The sequence below is a fragment of the Aethina tumida genome, chromosome 2 (assembly GCF_024364675.1).
Source record: "Aethina tumida isolate Nest 87 chromosome 2, icAetTumi1.1, whole genome shotgun sequence".
Classification (NCBI taxonomy): domain Eukaryota; kingdom Metazoa; phylum Arthropoda; class Insecta; order Coleoptera; family Nitidulidae; genus Aethina; species Aethina tumida.
In genome coordinates, this window is record NC_065436.1 from 25,787,043 (window position 1) to 25,807,532 (window position 20,490).

The 20,490-nt window shown below is 25.0% G+C and overlaps 1 protein-coding gene across 1 annotated transcript in view; it reads right to left on the minus strand.

The window, feature by feature from the left end:
- Window positions 1–13,934, minus strand: part of LOC109609001 (dendritic arbor reduction protein 1) — a 109,981-nt gene extending 96,047 nt beyond the window's left edge. Inside the window, exon 1 of the mRNA XM_049963755.1 lies at window positions 13,821–13,934. Within this exon, the coding sequence (XP_049819712.1) occupies window positions 13,821–13,880 (60 nt within the window). The 5' untranslated portion in view covers window positions 13,881–13,934. The remainder of the gene's footprint in view (window positions 1–13,820) is intronic.
- Window positions 13,935–20,490: the final 6,556 nt, after the last annotated feature.

Genomic DNA, 20,490 nt, shown 5'->3' on the forward strand with positions numbered 1-20,490 from the left:
CCACACGTGCCGCGATTCACAATAAATCAAGCTTTTACTTAAATCGATTTCATATGTAACACCAGTATTATTTGGTACAGCATTTTTATTGTGTTTTAAGGAATATCCTGCACTTTCACTGTGCCGCGGACCCAATATTAATTGCCTACATTAAAACAAAATGATATCATTCATGAGGTAATTTAACGGATAAACGACTTTTAACATTTTTTGCCCGATCTACGTTATGGCATCGTACTGTGATGTAAAGTAATAGTAGATTGTGTTTTCAGAGTATTTTATTGAACAGTTTAGCATAATAAACCAATAAAAATTATTTATAGCATATTCTTTTAACGATTATACTTAATAAAGATGCAAAATAAATTTGGATGTGTCGTCAAAATTATTTGACATAAATCTCGTTAAATGTGATGGAAAGAAGCTGAATAAGTTACCAAAAATAACGAAATAACTATTAAATAACTGTAGTTGAGAAACAAATGTGAGCATAATTTACATACGTAATTTGCTCGTTGGCATTGTGTTTTATTTAAATTTTTTTTATAAATTTATTCTTACTCATTTTTAAAGCACGCAAACAATATATTCAGTCACTCAGATGGCCGAAAACAATATGAAACAGGTTGAAGCGAATTGGATGATTAGTTTTCGTTACGTTCGACAAGACCGGAAATTATTCAAATATTCAGTTTTTTTATTCTGAATTAACTAAGCTATAATCTGTGTAACCTTTTATATTATTCTTATTTTAATGTATTCTTACTAATATGTTAAAAAAAGTATATAAACAAAATTATTGTGAAACACTGTAATATTCTCTAAATCATTGAAAACATCTTGAAATTTATTAAAAAAATAATATAATTTTTGTATTTGTTTTAATAATTAATATTTCATAAATTAGCAGAAAATAATAAATATTTTTAAAATAAATAAAATTTATTAAAAATATTATCAAACATTTTGAATATGTTTTGAAAAAGAATATTTGATAAATGTAAAAAATCTAAAATTTTAAATAATACAGACAATCATAAAGAAAATATATCTGTGAAATTTAATAACAATAATTTAAATGTTAATTTGATGTTTCATATAAATAATAAAAATACTTTTAAAATAATAGAATATTATCAAACATTTGTTTTGAAAAAATATATTTGATAAATCTTCAGAAATCTAAAATTTTAATAAAAATTGAACATATAAAATTATTTTATTGATTAATATATAAATATTCAAATATAATTTTTAAATAATAAATAAATTTAATTTTTATTTCTGGTTTAAGAAAAAATATTTGATAAATCTACAGAAATCTTATTCTACACTTTTAGATAATATAATTTTTTAAATATATTTTATATAAATATAATTTTATCATAATAAAAATAATGTTAAATAATTTCATATTTTGTTTTAGAAATAATACTAGATAAATTTTGAAAAATTGAGAATTAAAAATAATAGAGGCAAATGTATAAAGTTTAATGATTAGTATAATTTTGTATGTATTTTTTAATAAATAATAAAATTTATATTAAATAATATATACAGATTTTTTAATTTATTATTTACCATAATTTTTAAATACATTTTTTAGTTAATAAATAAATTTTATTATTATAAAACTAATATTAAATAAAAAATGTATTTGGTTTGAAAAAAATATATATTTTATAAATTTACAAAAATCTAATTTTATTGTTGCCATAAATTTTAAATATATATTTAGAAATATTTCTTAAATTATAATTAAATTTTATTATAATAAAAATAATATAAACGCAAACGTTTTTGTTTTAAATAATAAATGAAATTTATTATGATACAAATAACATTTTGTATTTATTTTGAAAAATATTTTTTAAATATGCCGAGTTCTTCAAAAATTTTAAAATTTTGAGAAATACGGAATTGTACTGTAAACAAGTCAATAAAGTTTAGTAATAAAAATTTAACATATTAAGTTGTTTTGATAATTAATAAAAAATTTTTAAAATAATAAATAAATTTTGAAAAATATTTTTTGATAAATCTGCAGAAATTTACAAAAATCTAAAATTTATAAATACAATTAATATCATTTAATCATTTTAGTCATTGAATTAATTTTCGTAAATCTACAAAAAATTAACAAGATATATAGTCAATATATATTGCAAAAAAATCTGAAATTTTGCAATTTAAACTTTAAGATATATTTTTATATAAAATATGTTTTACATTGGAAAAAGTGTATAGACACTATAACATGAATAAATTAAAAAGAAGTAATTAAAAAAATTAAATTGAAATTGTTGTAAAGAACTTTATTGTAATGAAATAACTTCAAGGAATACTTATTACATTCTAATTAACTTGTAACTGTGTTTAATAATTAACAATTAAATGTTAACTTAATAGTATAGCTTCCTTTACATAAAAAGACCTCAGAATAAAACAAAAAAAAAATATTTTTTATATATAATTATTACGTTGATAAATATAATTTTCGAATAAACAGACTCTTCTCACTTTGGTAATGATTATAGATATACAGAAGTGCCGAACACCAAAAACGTTAAATTTCCGTCATTCTCTCTCTGTCGCGTTTCATCCGTACAAAGTGAAAAGAGAGATAAAAATATTCATTATGATTTGTCTCGCCTCGAGTTGTAGGTCAGTTGAAGAACCTTATAGAAACTCGGCTCGCAGTTTTATAGCCGAAATTACGATTTCGTAAGGTTCAGTTTTAATTTATTAAACGCTGGCTAAAGGAAATAGATAAATTATATTTCGGGATTTTTATTTATATGCGTTTTGTGCGCGTTTCGTATTTATGTGTCGATGGTTAGTGAAAAAAAATTACAGGGGACATATATCATTAATGATATCCATTACCTGCTTTCTACGTAATGATAGTGTGTGGTATCCTGTGTCACGGATAATTTTAACTAAGATAAATCAAAAATTAGATATTTTGATTGTTACTCAAATATATATCGTCTTCTTCTCAGGTCACTTACGGTGAAAGTATCTCATAGGTATTGCCATTGCTTTTGGGTATCATAAATTAATTTATGTTAAATACAATGGCAAAATTTTAATCGAAATCTCCCTAACTGCAATAAATAATTCAAATTAGATTACCATTAAATTAAATTGCGGCTGGAATAATTTAATATCGAATTAAAGATTTAGTAACATTCAATTTGTATTGAATTCCATCAATTCCTGAACTTTAGAAAAATGATCAAGATTCAAGAACTCAATTTACGAATGTGGGTTACGTTTGTGGATATTACTAAAGAGTAATCATAGAAATGGTAAATGCGGTGTCGTGTGGTGAGAACAGAACATAATTTACGAAATGGCAAAACAATTGATTTATAATCAATTTATGATTTACATCCATTCAATTTTGTATAGTAAATGTTTTGCGTTGTGCAACCGAAACTGTCTCGTAATAAGGACGTAATTTTAGGAGAGTACATTTACAATTCATACGGCGAGAGAATCGAATAAATTTGACCGTCACCAATAAATTTACTGCGAGTCGAAGGGATGTTAATGAGCACTTTATGATGAATTCTTGTGTAACTAGGAAAATCCATCATCGACACAATTAAAGTGGGTGAAAATCGATAATTACTTTAATAGTTATCATGTTGCATGTTTTCCCTGATTTACGCAATACTGTTGTTTATACTTTTTGGTGTTTTCATCTGACGCAAATGTATTAATCGTTAGGGATTCCCGACGCATAAAACAGTAGACTTTTATGCAAGAGTCGAATTTTCCAAAAATATTGACGTCTTGCCGTGATTATTTTAACATGGGAAACAAACACGAAAAATTAGTTTGCACGTTATGAAATTGTTTGATTTAAATATTATCGCAGACAATGCTTATGCATCTGTTTATAATACAATAGAATAAATTAGGAGTTTAATTGACTTACATAACGTTAAGTCGTTTAGATGTTGAATTAATAGTTTCAGATTGACAATGAAATTTAGTTGTGGACTGTATTGAATTACTGGTTTAATTATCATACATAAATTTACAATAGTATGTGACAGGAAGACCTGGATACAGTGCCGAATATTAATTGATTATTTATTTTATTTATTTACCATATTTATTTGCTCTACAGAATAATTATTACAGTTATAGGACGTGAATAGTAATTAATGGATACAGTTAATGGAGAATATGTTTTGTGTTCTAAGCTCTAATGGTTATTTTATACCACGTCGTACACGGTTTATAGTGTTTAAGGTTAAGCACAATAAAGTCTAGATGGGTTTATTAAGAAAACCATTTAAGAGTAAAAACTCACACCGTTATGGAACTGGATTAATACATTTGAAGTAATCAAGTTCAATTACAGTTTCAACTACGTTCACATACGTGATTCAGAAAATTAAAACACACCAAAATTAAACATGTTATAAATGTTTAATGTAATTTTAATTAAATAAATATAGATATTTTTACAGCTATTTTATGTATAAATCTTATATTTATATTTATCACAAAATTAACTATTTAGATTTTATCTTGGCGCTCGCACTCTAAAATAATCAATTTTTTAAAAATTTTAATAAAAAAATAATCACCATTATAATCTGCTAATTTTGTACATAATATATTCTGGGTTCTTGAAAAGAATAATGCCAGTTTTGTCTTTTTATATTGGACAAAAATAGAAAATAATTATGCAGAGAAATATATAGACTATACGGTGGATGAGGTGGAACATACCATTTAACATTTTGATGCTACTATTAAGTGTTTATTGCAAGATGTGGTCTTGAGTTGATTTGAAGAAAGTTTTATGAACCTTCGACAACAATAGATAGTCACGTTGACCATTTAGTCTATTAATAAGTAATCAATACGTAAAATTCAATGTAAAGATCGTCATTAATCCACTTAAATAGATAATTTTTAACCCAAAGAATGGTGTTGGTTACAATGCAGTTTAAATAGCATAGTAAGTATGAACATAAAAAAGCTTTCTAGTAAAATATGTATAAATTTTAATAAAAAATGAAGTTGTCAATATCCAAAAAATATTTATTATTTATATTATTATATTGTGTATTTTAATTTTTGACTATTGTAGCAGGAAATTTTCTAAAATCTTTAAGTATGTAAAGTATCCTAACATTAATTTACAGTAACTATACATTTTCTATCAAAATTTTTATAAGTAAATAAACAAAGTTTATTTAGAAAACAACGTTTGTAATTAACTATTACTGCTTTTTATATTTTCAAGTTGTAATTTCAGTGGCATCTATAAAAGTAACAATAATAAATATAATGATAAATAACAAATATTTTTAGTTAACGGTGATGGTTATTTAAAACTTGAATGAATTAGAAACAAATTCATAATCATTATGATTTAATAAATGAAGATGATAGTAGAAATGAAAAAGTTCAGGAACTGCAGTTATTTTCAAATCTGTCTTTATAAATTTTTGTAATAATATTTTTGATTATTATTTTATTAGTAAATAAAAATATCTTAATTTTTTACAACAAAATAATAATATTTTTGAAAATATACTTTCAATGCCTTGTTAATATCTTTACATTTTATTAAATAATTCGTTAATACTTTTTATGTTTGGCTATTGCAAAGTTACGTGTATTATTATTATTATGAAACTTTTCTTGTAGCAATGAAGATTATAGAGGAAGTGAAAGAATTCAGCTATTTACAAATCTGTATTTATAAAATCTGTAATAATATTATTGAGTAGGATGTTATAATTAATTAAAATTAACACAAAAAATATTTTTTAAACAGCAATAAAACTTTAAATATTATTTTGGATATTCCCTCTTTTTTAACTTCTTTTAAAAGTGTGAAATATTAAAAGTCGATTTTACCACCTTTATCAATATTTATATTTCTTGCATCATTTAGGAAGAGAAGAAAGGAAATAACCCAGAAACTTCGTAGTTCATCAAATCAGTATATTTATTTATCTGTAATAATATATTTTATTAGAAGTTAATTATTATTAATCAAAATTAACATAAAAAATATTTTTTAAACATCATAAAACTATCAAATATTAATAAATATTAATTTGGTTAATCCTTTTTTAAGTCCTTTTAAAAAAGAAAAAAGAAAGAAACATGACACAGAAGCTGTTATTAATTGTTTTTAATATCTATATTTGTTCGGGTTTATAGAAATGGAAACAATGGTCACGAAAGCCTTAAACTTTAATTATTTTTTAATCTCCAATTTGTAATAAAGTTTCAAAGATGTTTTCAAGGCCTTCTTTTATGATCTACAGAATTTATTAAATACTTTTTTAATACTTTCTATGTTTGGTTATTAGGAATTTGAATAAATAAGAAAGAAACTCATAAACACTGAAGATAATAGAAGAAATGGAAATATTTAGGAACGTAACAATATTTCCTAATCTATATTTATAAATTTGTAATTTTTTTATTATGATTTTATTATTAAATCAAAATTAACATATCCACATATTGACATATTTTTTTTTAATATTCAATACAATTCTAATTATTAAATTGACTTCTTTATTTTATTACTTATTTCAAATGAATATTCACATTATATAATGTCAAATTTGCCATCTTTATCAATTTCTACATTTACTACATCATTAAAGATCATTTAGAAAGAGAAGGAAAGAAGTAACATGACTCGAACTTTTTCTATCTATAAAATCTGTGATAATATTTTTCATAAACTTAAATAAGAAATAATCTCACAATCATTGTTACTAAATAATAATTTAAAAATATCAGAAAATCTTGAATTTATAAAATATTTTATTATATGTAGGGAATTTTCCAAAATCTTTAAATCTATAAAATATATCAATTTATAGTGTTTTCCTATAAAATACGAGTTTTGCATAAACTTTTAATAAGCAAATAAATTAATTTTATTTTTAATTTATTAAAAAAAGTTTCCGTCGTGTTTTCCATATTTTCGGAGGCAACATTATAATTTCCGAGGTGTAAATAAAAATAAAATAATAAATATAATAATGATAAATTTTTTGAAGATTTATGGGTATTTAATATTTCGGGTCATGATCTTTGTATTGAATAATTATAATTTGCCGCCTGGGTTAGTCCGAAGAGTATTAATTTAAATCGGCCATTAATTACCCCGAGTAGTTGTCACCACCTTCACCGCCATCCTAAACATATTCAATTGTTTAGCATTTACAACGTAAAATTATCAAAACAAATTAGCGACAACCAGTCGAAAATGTAAATCATTCGAATAGGAATTAGTAAGTCGGTGACTAATATCCACAATCGGCGGGTCAAATGTTAATAATTTCATGTCGAGATTTACACCGGAGTATTACATAAACTTTATACGAAACAACGTAAATAACAGTCGGCAGCTGGCCTAAAGCGACAGCCGTTCCGTACACCCACCAATAAAAGAAAAATTACAAATATGTACGGATTTAAAATTTGATTTATCGACAAAAACGCTCATATACATGTTATTAGCGGACCGCTGAATTGTAAATTAGTGGATTATTTATCAAGTTTTCGTTTTTTTTTTCAAATATCACTGCGGTTAATTTTCGATTTGATTTATTGGTTTTTAATGTGACATCAGTGACCGGGCACTATTCGGAATGATAATTTTTCTTCTAACATTTCCATAACAATGGCTGATCCAAGATGACGGCCTTCCAACACTTAACTTCGAAGCACGAGCAACGTTAGAGTAGAATAAGGGCAAATTTTCCATCACATCCAATGTTCAAATTAAAACACGACAAGACATCAATATCAGCTCCACACTCGCACAAAATCTTTGATTAATGACGGACTTTCACCGTCTGGATGAAATTAGAATACGATATCCCCTGCAACGGCAGCACAGTTTTACGAGACGCAGAAACGAGAATTTATGAATGATCGGCTGGCAAATTACGGCGGCGCATTTTCGTCCGTTTTTTACATTTCATTTCGATGAGAAAGTTTGTTTATTGATTGCAGGTGTACGGTCAATTCACACAACACGTACACATACTCTCCATCTCGGCCCGTATTTACACACACACACACACACACACACAAACACACTCGCCAAGTTTTATTGGCGTTTAATTATCTCTGTGTGCGTTAATGTCCCGCTGCGAGCCAATCTAACGAAATGGTGTTTTGTTGCCGAACGATACTGTTAGGAAGCGTTTTCATTAAAAGCAACAATACGGTTTCTGATTAATTAAGTCATATTTTACACATTGTCATATTTGGAATAATTTTTATGAAGAATGTTATCTGATTCATCAATCCATCCATCATCTGTTCGCAGGAGAGAATTTTTTAAATGCTCGATAATGTTTGAAAGATGATTTCAAAGCGTTATTTTAATGTCTACACACTTTGATAAGTAACACGTCAATACTTTTTACGTTTGGTTATTGGAAACTTGGATAAATAAGAAATAAACTCACAATTATTATTAATCAGCAATTTTCTTACAGAAGTGAAGAACATAGAATAAAAGAAAGGATTCACGAACTTTGTGGTTATAATAATTATATTATTAGTCAAAATTAACATTAAAATAATATTTTTAAACACCAATAAACTAAAAGAGAATATTATGGCGAAACCATTGAGGAAGAGAAGAAACGAAGTAACACAACTTCGTAATTTTTTCCAAATCACTATTTATAAAATGTGTAATAATATGTTTGATTAGAAACATAAAAAATATTTTTCAAACACCATAAAATTTTAAATATTCTTTTGGCTACTCCTTTTTTAACTTCTTTTAAAGCAAAATAAGTCGATTTTACCACCTTTATCAAGTTTTATATTTCTTGCATCATTAAAGGCAACACCATTTAGGAAGAGAAGAACGAAAGTAACACAACGTAGAAACTTCGCAGTTATTTTCAAATAAGTGTTTATAAAATCTGTAATATGTTTGATTAGAATTTTATTACTAATCAAAATTAACTTAAAAAAATATTTTTAAACACCATAAAACTTTAAATATTATTTTGGTTGCTCCTTCTTTTTTAACTTGTTTTAAAGCAACAATAAGATTGTTAATAGTTTGAAAGATTAAAAGTCGATCTTATCACCTTTATCAATTTTTATATTTTTTAGGAAGAGAAGAAAGGAAATAACAGAACCCTGAAAATTTGCTTTTTTTTCAAATCAGAATTTATAAAATCAGTAATAATATGTTTGATTAGATTTTATTATTAATTAAAATTAATTTAAAAAAATATTTTTAAACACCATAAAACTAAAATGTTATTTTGGTTTCTCCCCTTTTTAACTTTGTTAAAGCAAAATGAAACTGTTTGAAAGATTAAAAGTTGATTTTACCATATTTATTAAATTTTATATTTTCTTATATTTTTAAAGGCAAACCCATTTAGGAAAAAAAGAAATGGAACTAACAGAATTCGCAGTTTTTTTCCAAATCAGTATTTATAAAATCTGTAATATGTTTAAGTAGGATTAGAACACCATAAAACTTTAAATGTTATTTTAGTTGCTCCTTCTTTTTAATTTCTTTTAAAGCAAAATAAATCTGTTAAAAGTTTTAAAGATTAAAACTTGATTTTACCACCTTTAAATATTATTTTGACTACTCCTTTTTTATTTCTGTTAAAATTTCTAAAACTAAATGAAATTGTTAAAAAATTGAAGGATTAAAAGTCGAATGTAACACATTAATCAATATTTATTTTATTCACATCATTGAACATAAACCTATTTAGGAATAGAAGAAAAGAGGTAACAAACAGAGAACTTTATATTAGTTATTTCTAAATTTCCATTTATACAATTTGTAATAATATTTTTAATAAAGATTCAAAAATGTCTTCAAGAACTTTTTTAATCTACTGAATTTGTTAAATACTTAAATAATAAATAATAGTGTGAAAGATGCTTTGAAAACGTTTTTTTAATATTTTCACAAATTATTAAATTATTTGTTGACTTTAATCGTTTGGTTGTAGTGAAGAGAAATAATAATTTTAAATATCAATAAAATCCTACATATTAGTTTAATTACATCTTTATTTTTGAACTTTCAAAGCAAAAGTTAAATAAATGTTTGATGACTAAGTCACAAATTTACCATATCAATTTTTACATTTTCTTGCAACATTGAGGAAAACCATTTAGAAAGGATAGTAGTCATTAAGTTCGCAATTATTTCTAAATATCTATATGTAAGATTTCTATTATTTTTCATAAATGTTAAATATTTTTCGAAATCATAAAGTTTACTCTGGGTACACACTTCCTTTTCTTTACTCTTTCACATCTTAACCTCTTCCAAAGTTCCTGCTTAATAAAATGTTCAATTCCTAAAATAATAAACATTTTGAAAACATCTCAAGACAAGAATATTTCCCCCGGATTAATCATCTTGACGTTCGCTTAGTCATTGTAAAATTGTCGGATGTCGTTGTGGTGAAGAGACCGCTCTTGAAATGTGAGATGATGAGCATCCGATTGGAGTCTGATAAGTCGCTGTGATTTCACTAACAGCCTCATCCCGTTTTAAAATGCTTGATGTGAACGCAGGTGAACTGTTCATGCATGCATGATCTTTTTTCCGGATTCGTACACGAAATATACACTATTTAACATTCAACCCAAACCGTTTTCTTCCTTTACCGTCAACGAGTTAGAAGACAAACAGAACAGTTTTATCAGCGATACTCTGGACGATTAAATTCACTCGACTCATTTTGGTATGTAAACAAGTCGATTTCTTTGCGAAACGAACAAAAATTGCATATTCTATTAAACTAACTGCATAATTTCGCGGTTGTCTTGAAATGTAGCCCAGTATATTCAAATAAGAAGTTCTAATGTGTTTCGAAACGATGACTAACATGTCTTGATACGTGATCTAGCTTGTAAATTTCAGCGTTGCCTAGCGTAATGGCTTGTAAATTGGGAAGATGTACAGTTGTCACCGTATGTGATTGTAATACGAAAATAAGATTTAAAAAAAATCACCGTATATTAATGTGATACAAATCATGCAGGGATCATGTTTAAATTTAAAATATTGCCTGGATGTGAGCGATAATTCACAACAGCTTTCTCCGGTTTGCCGGTGCCGGTCGAAAAGATCTTTTTTCAGTTTGACTGTGAGAAATTTTTTTTTGCATGAAACTCCTTAATATTGATTCGGTGCACGCGAGTCCGGTAAATAATTCATCTAGGAAGCTCGGTGCCGTTCTTGACACGAATTGCCCGCCGATCGAGTCGTGAGCCGCAAATTTCGCCACGGATTAATCAAAATTTCGTTGGTGGCACCGCAACGGTCGCGTTTTATCATTGTGTACGATTTTTGCGCGGAACATTAACAAGGATATTTTTTTGTTATTAGCCCGTAATACCATTTGTATCACGACGTGTTCACTGTTTGATTTGATTTATAACCGGCAATTACTTTATAGTAAATTATTTGCTGGGCGTAACGCTTGAAATTTATTGTTTTGCTAATTAAAAAGCACATTTTATTGAATTTAACAACATACGTTTCAATGCCAATGCGAAACCAATAGACGCTTTTTTGGTTAATTATTCTGACTGTACATTTCTGTATTTGTTAGCCGAAGGATTTTCGTTGCATTCTAGCATAGAACAACGACCATTGTGAGTGAGGCACTAACATTGACACTTATTGCTTTTGCCAGACCAGCCCCGTGCAATTTGTCAATGGAATGATATAAAGAAACTGGAACAGATTCGTATCAGGCCATTGTGTGTGATTTTGTAACTTGTAGTGTGAAGGGTTATAGATTTCCGGCTTGAATTGTTTAATGATTTAAAAGGAAATCGCATTGTATATGTTCTATCTGAGTTTGTGATCTTTCTACAAGGATACTCTTTGTCACTATTTTTAGAAAAATGTTTAATGATTCAAGTGATTAAACTTACTTTTTCTAGAAGTCGTTTGAGTTTATTTGGGTAGATGTTTAGGAAATTAATTTGTTTAGATATTTTTAAATAAATGTTTTAGTTTTTATAAAAAAAATATCAATTAAACAATTAAATTTGTATAATAAATGTACAGTATTGATAAATATAATTTTTAAAATTGAAATATTCTTTCTATTTCATATCTTTCATTATAACGAATACACTATTAAACATTCTTATTACAAAAAAATTTATTTGTTATCAAATTATTAAGTATTTTAATTAATTTAAAATTAAACATTATTTTTTATTTTATTGGAGAGATTATTTAAAATATTAAATAAGTAATAATTTAATAAAATATTGGATAAATTATGAATAATTTGGTAAAGTTAAATAAAAATTACAGTAAATATAAATTTTTTAACAGTTTCATTTAAATATCAATTAATCTAAATATTTTGGCTATAAAATATATACTTCGAAAATTTTATTTATTTATTTTATTGGAGAGATTATTTAAACCATTTTATAACCAATAATTAAAGAAAAATAGATTAATTTTGAATAATTTAGTACAGCTAAATCAAAATTACAATAAATATAAATATTTTACAGGTCTTATTTAAATTTTAATTTATGTAAAAATTACTTGCATTTAAAACTTATTATTGTTTAAAAATTTCATGTTTAAAAATTTAGAAAGATTGAATCTAACTTTAAAATAAAATTTCTTTTATTATTAATACAGTTTTTTTTGGCTATCAAAAAATACACCTTTTTAAAATTTTTAAAACAGACTACACATGTCGAAATTTAAATACTGTATGTTATATTTTTATTCTATTGCAGAGATTATTTAAAATATTATATACTATTAATTAAAAAAAAAATAGGTAAATTATGAATAATTATGGAAAGTAAAATCAAAATTCCAATAAATATAAATATTTTTCCAATCTTATTTAAATTTAATTAATCTAAAAGTTGATTACATTTAAAGCTCATTATTGTTTACAAGTTTAAAAATTTTATTTAGAAAATTTGAATGTAACATTAAAATAAAATTTCGTTTATGATTAATACAGATATTTTTTGGCTATGAAAATTACACTTCGAAAAATTTTAAAAGAGATTATACATCATGAAACAGCTAAATCAAAACTAAAATAAATATAAATACTCCAACCAATCTTTTTTAAAATTTAAATTACCTAAAAATTGCTCGCATTTAAAGCTTATTATTGTTAAAAATTTCAGAAATTTTATTTAGACAAATTTTCTAACTACATAATTTTAAAATAAAACTTCTTTTATAATTAATATATATTTATAAAAATACAGACTATAAAAATATACTCTTTGAAAAATTTTAAGAAATTATACATAACGAAATTAAAATATTCTAGTACCTGTTAAAAAACTAAGATGATGTGGAAATTCGACATTTTTAATCAAAAGAATTTTATATAACGTTTCAAATTGTTCTATTTCTATATTTTGGTATTATTTACAAGTGTTAGTTTTAATTAACTATTTTTGTTTGAAAACTGGAGCATAATAATAAAAATTAAATAAATATTGTTTGTTAAAATATTTTTGATGTAATTTAATATCAACAATGTTCTTTTAATTCAAACTTTTGTTACATTTTTAGGAAATCAAAATAGTAATAATAGTGAACAAAAATTTTGTGAAATTTTAAATATTTATTGAAATTATCTTTTAAATAAATTAGTTTTATTATGAAAAATATTAACTAACTTTTAGAATATCAATTGTTTATAATATTTTCTTATTAAATAATTTTTATTTCAAATAAGAAATAGGTAAATATTATGACTAAGATTGACCTGCGTCACATCATTCAAAGTGCTACTTACTGTTTTTGCAGGACTGGTCATTATTAAAGTGCGATGAATCATAAAATTACCTATTATCATTTTCAACAGTTATTAAAATTGAATAAATATTCTCGCAAATAAAAAAAATACTGAAGACGCACATTAGATAGTTTACATAACAACTGGACACATGATGTTAACATTTGACCCGGTGATCAATGATATTAGTCACATACTTACTAATCCAAACGAGTTATTAATTTCCCATATCATGAATGGAAGACAACATATTATAAATGATTCACTATTGGCCCGAAGCGGGATTATACGCGGCGATAAATAAACAATATTTAGGTTGTGCTCAAGTCAAAAACCATTGAAACGGCCTTAAATATCCGCTAATATATGCGGCAATAACCTGACAAATAAATTCCACAGACAAGTATTCAGGCTTAATATGGACAAAAGTTGAATGTTGGATCTGGTGTAATTTGATACGAGGAAGTATGAAGGTATGCACATTTCGCCTGTAAAACGTACGCGCTTATCTTAAAAAATATGCGCTGGGAAACCGCCAAAAGGCCGAAAAAAAGTAACGTTTTTACGACGTATTTTTATCGATCATTTATCGATAACTAATTGTCACACATTCTGTTCTCACGATACATTTATTTTAGATCATCGTAACTTTCTCCTGTTTGGCAATATTAAAAAGGTTTAATTAAGTTTCTATGTGTCGTTTTGTAAACACTCAAACTTTGTTTCGGATGAAATTGTCACAGTTTAACGTGTTTTTCAGATGACTGAAATTCTGACACACTTTCGTTTTTAATTAGTCTAAATTGCCCTTTAGTGATGGCAACATTAATTTTCTTAGAAAATATAAATATACTCAGTGACATAGAAAATAAAACACGTAGGTTGAGTGGTCTGATTTCATTGAATTTTCAGAGACTGTTTGGGATATTACAAACTAATGAATAATTAAAAATTTAGACAAAAAATTAATCATTAGACTAATTGGTTTGATATTGATATAATGGAGTAGTCAATTTCCTTCTAGTATATCTTATTCCATGCTACTTCTACTTGACTTGAAGGCCTTCCAAAGTCTATGAAGTTCTACATGTGTTAAATCGGTGATAAGTCCTGAGTACAGTGGTGGGCAGAGAAATAGCACAAAATTTAAAATATAATATTGTAAGATATTTCATAGGATTTAATTCAAATTTTGTCCAGTTAGAATTAAAAATACATTTCAATACACCATACTTTTTTCCTTTTTTCACACCTCACAAATGATGGATATATTACATTAAACGCATATTTTAGTCTGATTTGGTTGGCTATAGAAATGGCACATTCAATTGTAATTAAGTTTTCTGTATGTATTTAGGAATACTCTTATTAGTTAGAATTTATTTTTAATTGGATTTATATTATTTTATTAAATAAATTTACTTTCAGAGAGAAGAAAAAAACTTTGTAGTCCAGAGAAGAAAAAAACAATAATTATCTATCTCTAAAAACTGATGATGCTCCCGAAAAATGATTTACAATACTTATTTAACAAGACACTCAATTATACAATAAGAAAATGTCTTAACAAAAAAACTACTTCTTTTATTGAGAGACAAATTGGAAAAAAACAGTAAACAACTCCTCTATGTAAATAAAAAATAAATTGGATCATATAATATTAGTGTGTCTGATAGAACAAATAGCCGTCGACTGAATGAACAAAATATATAAGGATATATTTCCGTAGAGAATCAAAAATGTATTAATTATTCTTCAGAATTTTGGTGAAGGGTACTTTGAAGTGATGAATGTATATTGAATAGAACAAGATCAGATGGTAAAAATACATTTATCGCCCTCCTAATATAAGTTTGGTTCCCAGATGTATTACAAAAACATTAGTATTAGAAAAATGGAGCGTTTCGTATATAGGAACCTAACCATTTGACAATGATAATTTACCAATTACATGGATTTTTATACACACACCAAAAATTTAGATAAACTGTGGTTATTAATTGAGGAGTCGTGAAATTTTATTTCACCATTGTCGATATTTCATAGAATCTTTTCCCTCATCGTTTACCGGTGTTAATGAATCAAGGGGACCCAACAAAATATCAATAGTTTTGTTTAAAGTTATTTATAAATTATTTTAGAAATATACATTTTTCCAAAGTGTGCTATTTAGATTTCATTTAAGTAGAAATTAGGTATAAAATAAATAATGGGAGAAAGTATATAGTATAATTATATAACTATATTTATACTAATACTCTGTAAAAAATAAATTAACGGATATTTTTTAAATTTTTAGATTTTTTCCATGTTTTAATATTTTTTATTGATCAGGCAAATATTTAGATATTTTTAGGACTTTCATTTAACGCCAGCCATTATTTAAAACAATTCCAATAATTACTTTATGAATTATTTTATAATTATATTTTCTTAAAAATTATATAAAAAATTAAAAATAAGTATTCAAATTTTTAGTAAAATAAAGATATTTAAATTTATAAGATATTTTAAAAATAAATGAAATTTATCTATTTAAAATTTGAGTGTTTCGAAAATCAATTATCTAAATTAGTAGATTTTTTCACATTTTTATGTTTTTTATTCACCAGAAAAATGTTTAAACTCTTTTCTTTTATTTCTTTTTCTTCTTCTTTTTTTCTTTTAACAACAATTTAAATAAATTATTATTGAAAACATTTTAAATATTTATATTATGTGCAATTACTCTGGCCACATCTGTAGAAATGCAGAAAACATTCCAAAGTAATCCTTGCAATATATATGTTGGGTACTATTGACATTTCACAATTTCCTGGGCGGTCATTTTACCTCTAATGAAGATAATTAAAGATGACCGACTATCACAAACATCAAATTTTAATTCCAGCTGTTCGATGTACACAGCTTTACACAAATGGTGAATTTCGTCACTAAAGGCAATGTAATTCCATTTCAGATGCCTTTTTTTGAATCTCTACGCTCTCCACAAATTTCAGTTTGCTAGTATGCCCCGCAGTCTTTTATTGTCTCAGTTATGCATGATGTCTCTCTCAAGATTCAGGCTGATTAAACGATTTTCGATACCTTTGTACTAACGCTATTTAAAATGAATGAAATAATCCTTTAAACACCACAAAAATGAATTAAATAACTGTGCATTATACATATTTAACACAAACACAAATTGTACAAAATGTGTGAATATCTCTTCCACAACACATATTCATTTTTTATACTGATATCAATCAGTTGAATTTATTACATTCTACTTCAGTTTCAATATAAAAATTCGTCCTTTATACGCGTGAATCTTTTGTAACAAAGTTATAATTTCTTGCAACGGAATTTAATTCTCTTTATCCCCGTGACATCAAAAAGATTAGGGCCCATTAGTGCCGAAGGCTGTGGGACCTGCCCGTAAATATTACGTTTTACCTGCCCGCACATTCTCACACCATTCCCGACAAGTTTTTTACATGTCGCGATCCGTTGTAAACGTCAATAGTCCTAGATCCGAGCCGTGTAGACCGGGATTTATTCGCGAACCCCGGGACTGATGGCTGTACGCGACGCCAATTAATTCCAGGCCAGTTTGACGCGAAAATATTTATTAAGGATGTGGGAAATAAAATTCAATATTAATTGAGGCCAGCGTTTGTTTATGGCGGCAGTTAATGGGGCACAAGTTGTTGGTGGATATACAAAATCGTAAATCAACGTGTGGAAAAATGCGAAAAGGAAACTGCATGCAACACGGCTTTATTTGTACGAAATAATTGCGAAACAATCGGCCAGAAGAGAAGACGAAACGTACGTTTTTCACAACTATTCGCCTTTTTTAATCGATCGAAATTGGATTTTAATTGCGTCTGAAGAATGACGAAGTCGCAATTAAATCGACTGGTTTGTATTTTAATACCCATATGCTTCTAGTTAGAATAAATGCATACTTACGGAACACTTGATCAAAAGGTTCCATGATAAATAAATTGCAGGGTGTTTAATTAACGCAATTTATTTTGTATAATGTCTTGATTAATCATTTTTACTGTTCGTTATTAAATGCATATTTATTCATGGCATTAATTATCCATTCATTAACATTCATGCGACGATTGAGCATTTTTCCCAATTAAATATATGTAACTGATTGCCAAGGCCTATAGTGCGGCCATAAATCACGCAAATTAAAAGTGAATAGAAAACCAACGCCGTAACGTTGAAAGAGCATTTCGCTGCCAGGAATATTCCGGGATACATCACAATGAGAAATATAAATTTAAATGTAAAATAAATACATTGTAATGGGCGAGTTTTGCGAAAAGTGCAGGATAGGCAGATAATAAACACTCGGTGCACCTACGTACCGCCGATAAATCACGGATGGCAACAACGGTGCCCTCGTAATAACAAATCTAACAATAACAATTCCTTGGCGATCGGCTCATTTCCATATCCGGACCTTCTTATGCACAATGTGATGCAAATTGTTACAAAAACAATCAGATTATTTAAAGTCACATACCCTCCGGATATGTAAAATTATTTGTGTAAAACAATAATAAAAATACAATACTTAATTAATTACCTATTTTATTGTGAGACAAAATATTTCAAAGTTTCTATTCTATAAAAGTGTCTTTTTATTATTTCATATTTCTAAATATGAATTAATAGTGTGACAATTTAAAATAAGTACTTTTTTATTATTGATCATTAATTAATCATAATGTGTATATACAATTCTATAAAAGAAAGCAATAAACATAAGAGAAAACATAAATTCAATTATGCATATTATTATAGGAAATTAGAAGCAATATTTAATTTAAATGTTTTTTAAATACTTATGATAATCGTTATTGAATAATGTTTATTATGGAAATACACTATTAATTTTAATTAAGCTTATGCTTATACATATATTTAATGAAGAGTGGTTACATTTTATAAAACAAGATTTAAAATCAATTGCTATAAAAATTTACAAATTACTGTTGACAAAAATTATTATTGACAAAAAAAAATTATGTGAATGAATATTATTATCATTTTTATTATTTTTGCTTAATTGTCTGCGTATAAAGATTTAATAAAACATTTTAGAATTAAAGAAGAGAATTACTTAATGATCTAAAATTTATATAATTTTTACTAGTATATAATACAAATGTAATGTATTTTCTAAATTATGTTTAATTTTAATGTGTAAATGAGAAAAAAAATGTCAAAACATAATAAAAACATACTTACGATATTGTTTTTTTTAATTAATATTGAAAAATAATGAAAAAAATAATACAAACAATCTAAATTTATTATTTAACATTATATTTAATTGAAATGTGTAAATAAGAAAGAATAGAAATAATTGAAAAGAAACCAAAATAAACATATATAAACAATAAATATTAAATATTTTATAATTAATGAAAATTATTGAATTAAAATTAAATTAAAATTTTTTACTATATTTTATTAGTGATTTAAAATTTAGATTTTTTACTTGTGAATAATGCAATTCTATATATATTCAATATTATGTTTAATGAAATGTAAACTAGATTAATATGTTTTTTAATTAATATTGAAAAATAATGAAAAAAAAACAAAATAACACAATCCAATTCTATTATTTTTATTTAACTGTATATAAAGAATTATTATTAAATATTTTATAATTATTATTTTAACTGTTATTTATTACTATGTTGAAATGTGTAATTAAGAAAAATTAAATTAATTTACTGAGTGAACATAAAAAACGAATGTTTAACACTGTGCTTTTAAATTATGATTGAGCAACTTAATGTATCGATTTTAATGTTTTATGGTCTGCGTATAAACTAATAAAATAATAAATTTAATTTAATAGTTAAAATAAGATATTTTATAATTAATGGAAATTACTCAGTGATGAAAAATTTAAATTATTTACCAGTATTTATACTTAATTGTATATAAATAATTTAATTAACATTAAATATTATTAATGAAAATTATTTTTTGAATTATAATTTTTAATTTGAAATTAATAATAAAAATTTTTCCAAAAAGTGAACGTAGAAAAGAAATGTTTAACATTGTATTGTTTTTAATTTAATTTAATGGAAAAAATAAAATATTTTATAAATAAAAAAATTACTTTCTTACCAGTATATAATGTATTTAACATTATGTTAAATTGAAATGTGTAAATAAAAAAGTTAAAAATAATATTAAAAAATAATAGGAAAAGAAAAGAAAATAAACTATCCAAATTTAGTATTTTTACTTAATTGTATATAAAGATCTAAAGAATTAATATTAAATATTTTATAATTAGTATTAGTTATTAGTAATTTTTTACTGTTGTATATTACTAAATTGAAATGTTTAATAAAAAAAAATAAAATTAATTTTCGAAAAAGTCTATATTAAAAAGGATTGTTTAACGTTATATTTTGTTTTTAAGTTATTATTGAGCAACTTAATGAAACGATTTTAATGAACAAAATCTCACAATATTAACAAGAAACAACTCCATATAGTCAATAAAAATAGTTGTTTTTAGCATAAATAGGAGTCATATCCTTTTAGTCAAGTTTATCAATAAATTTATCATTTTTTAAAAAAATTTCTTTTAAAAACTTACATATTAATTAATCAGAGACTAATTTAAAAATTA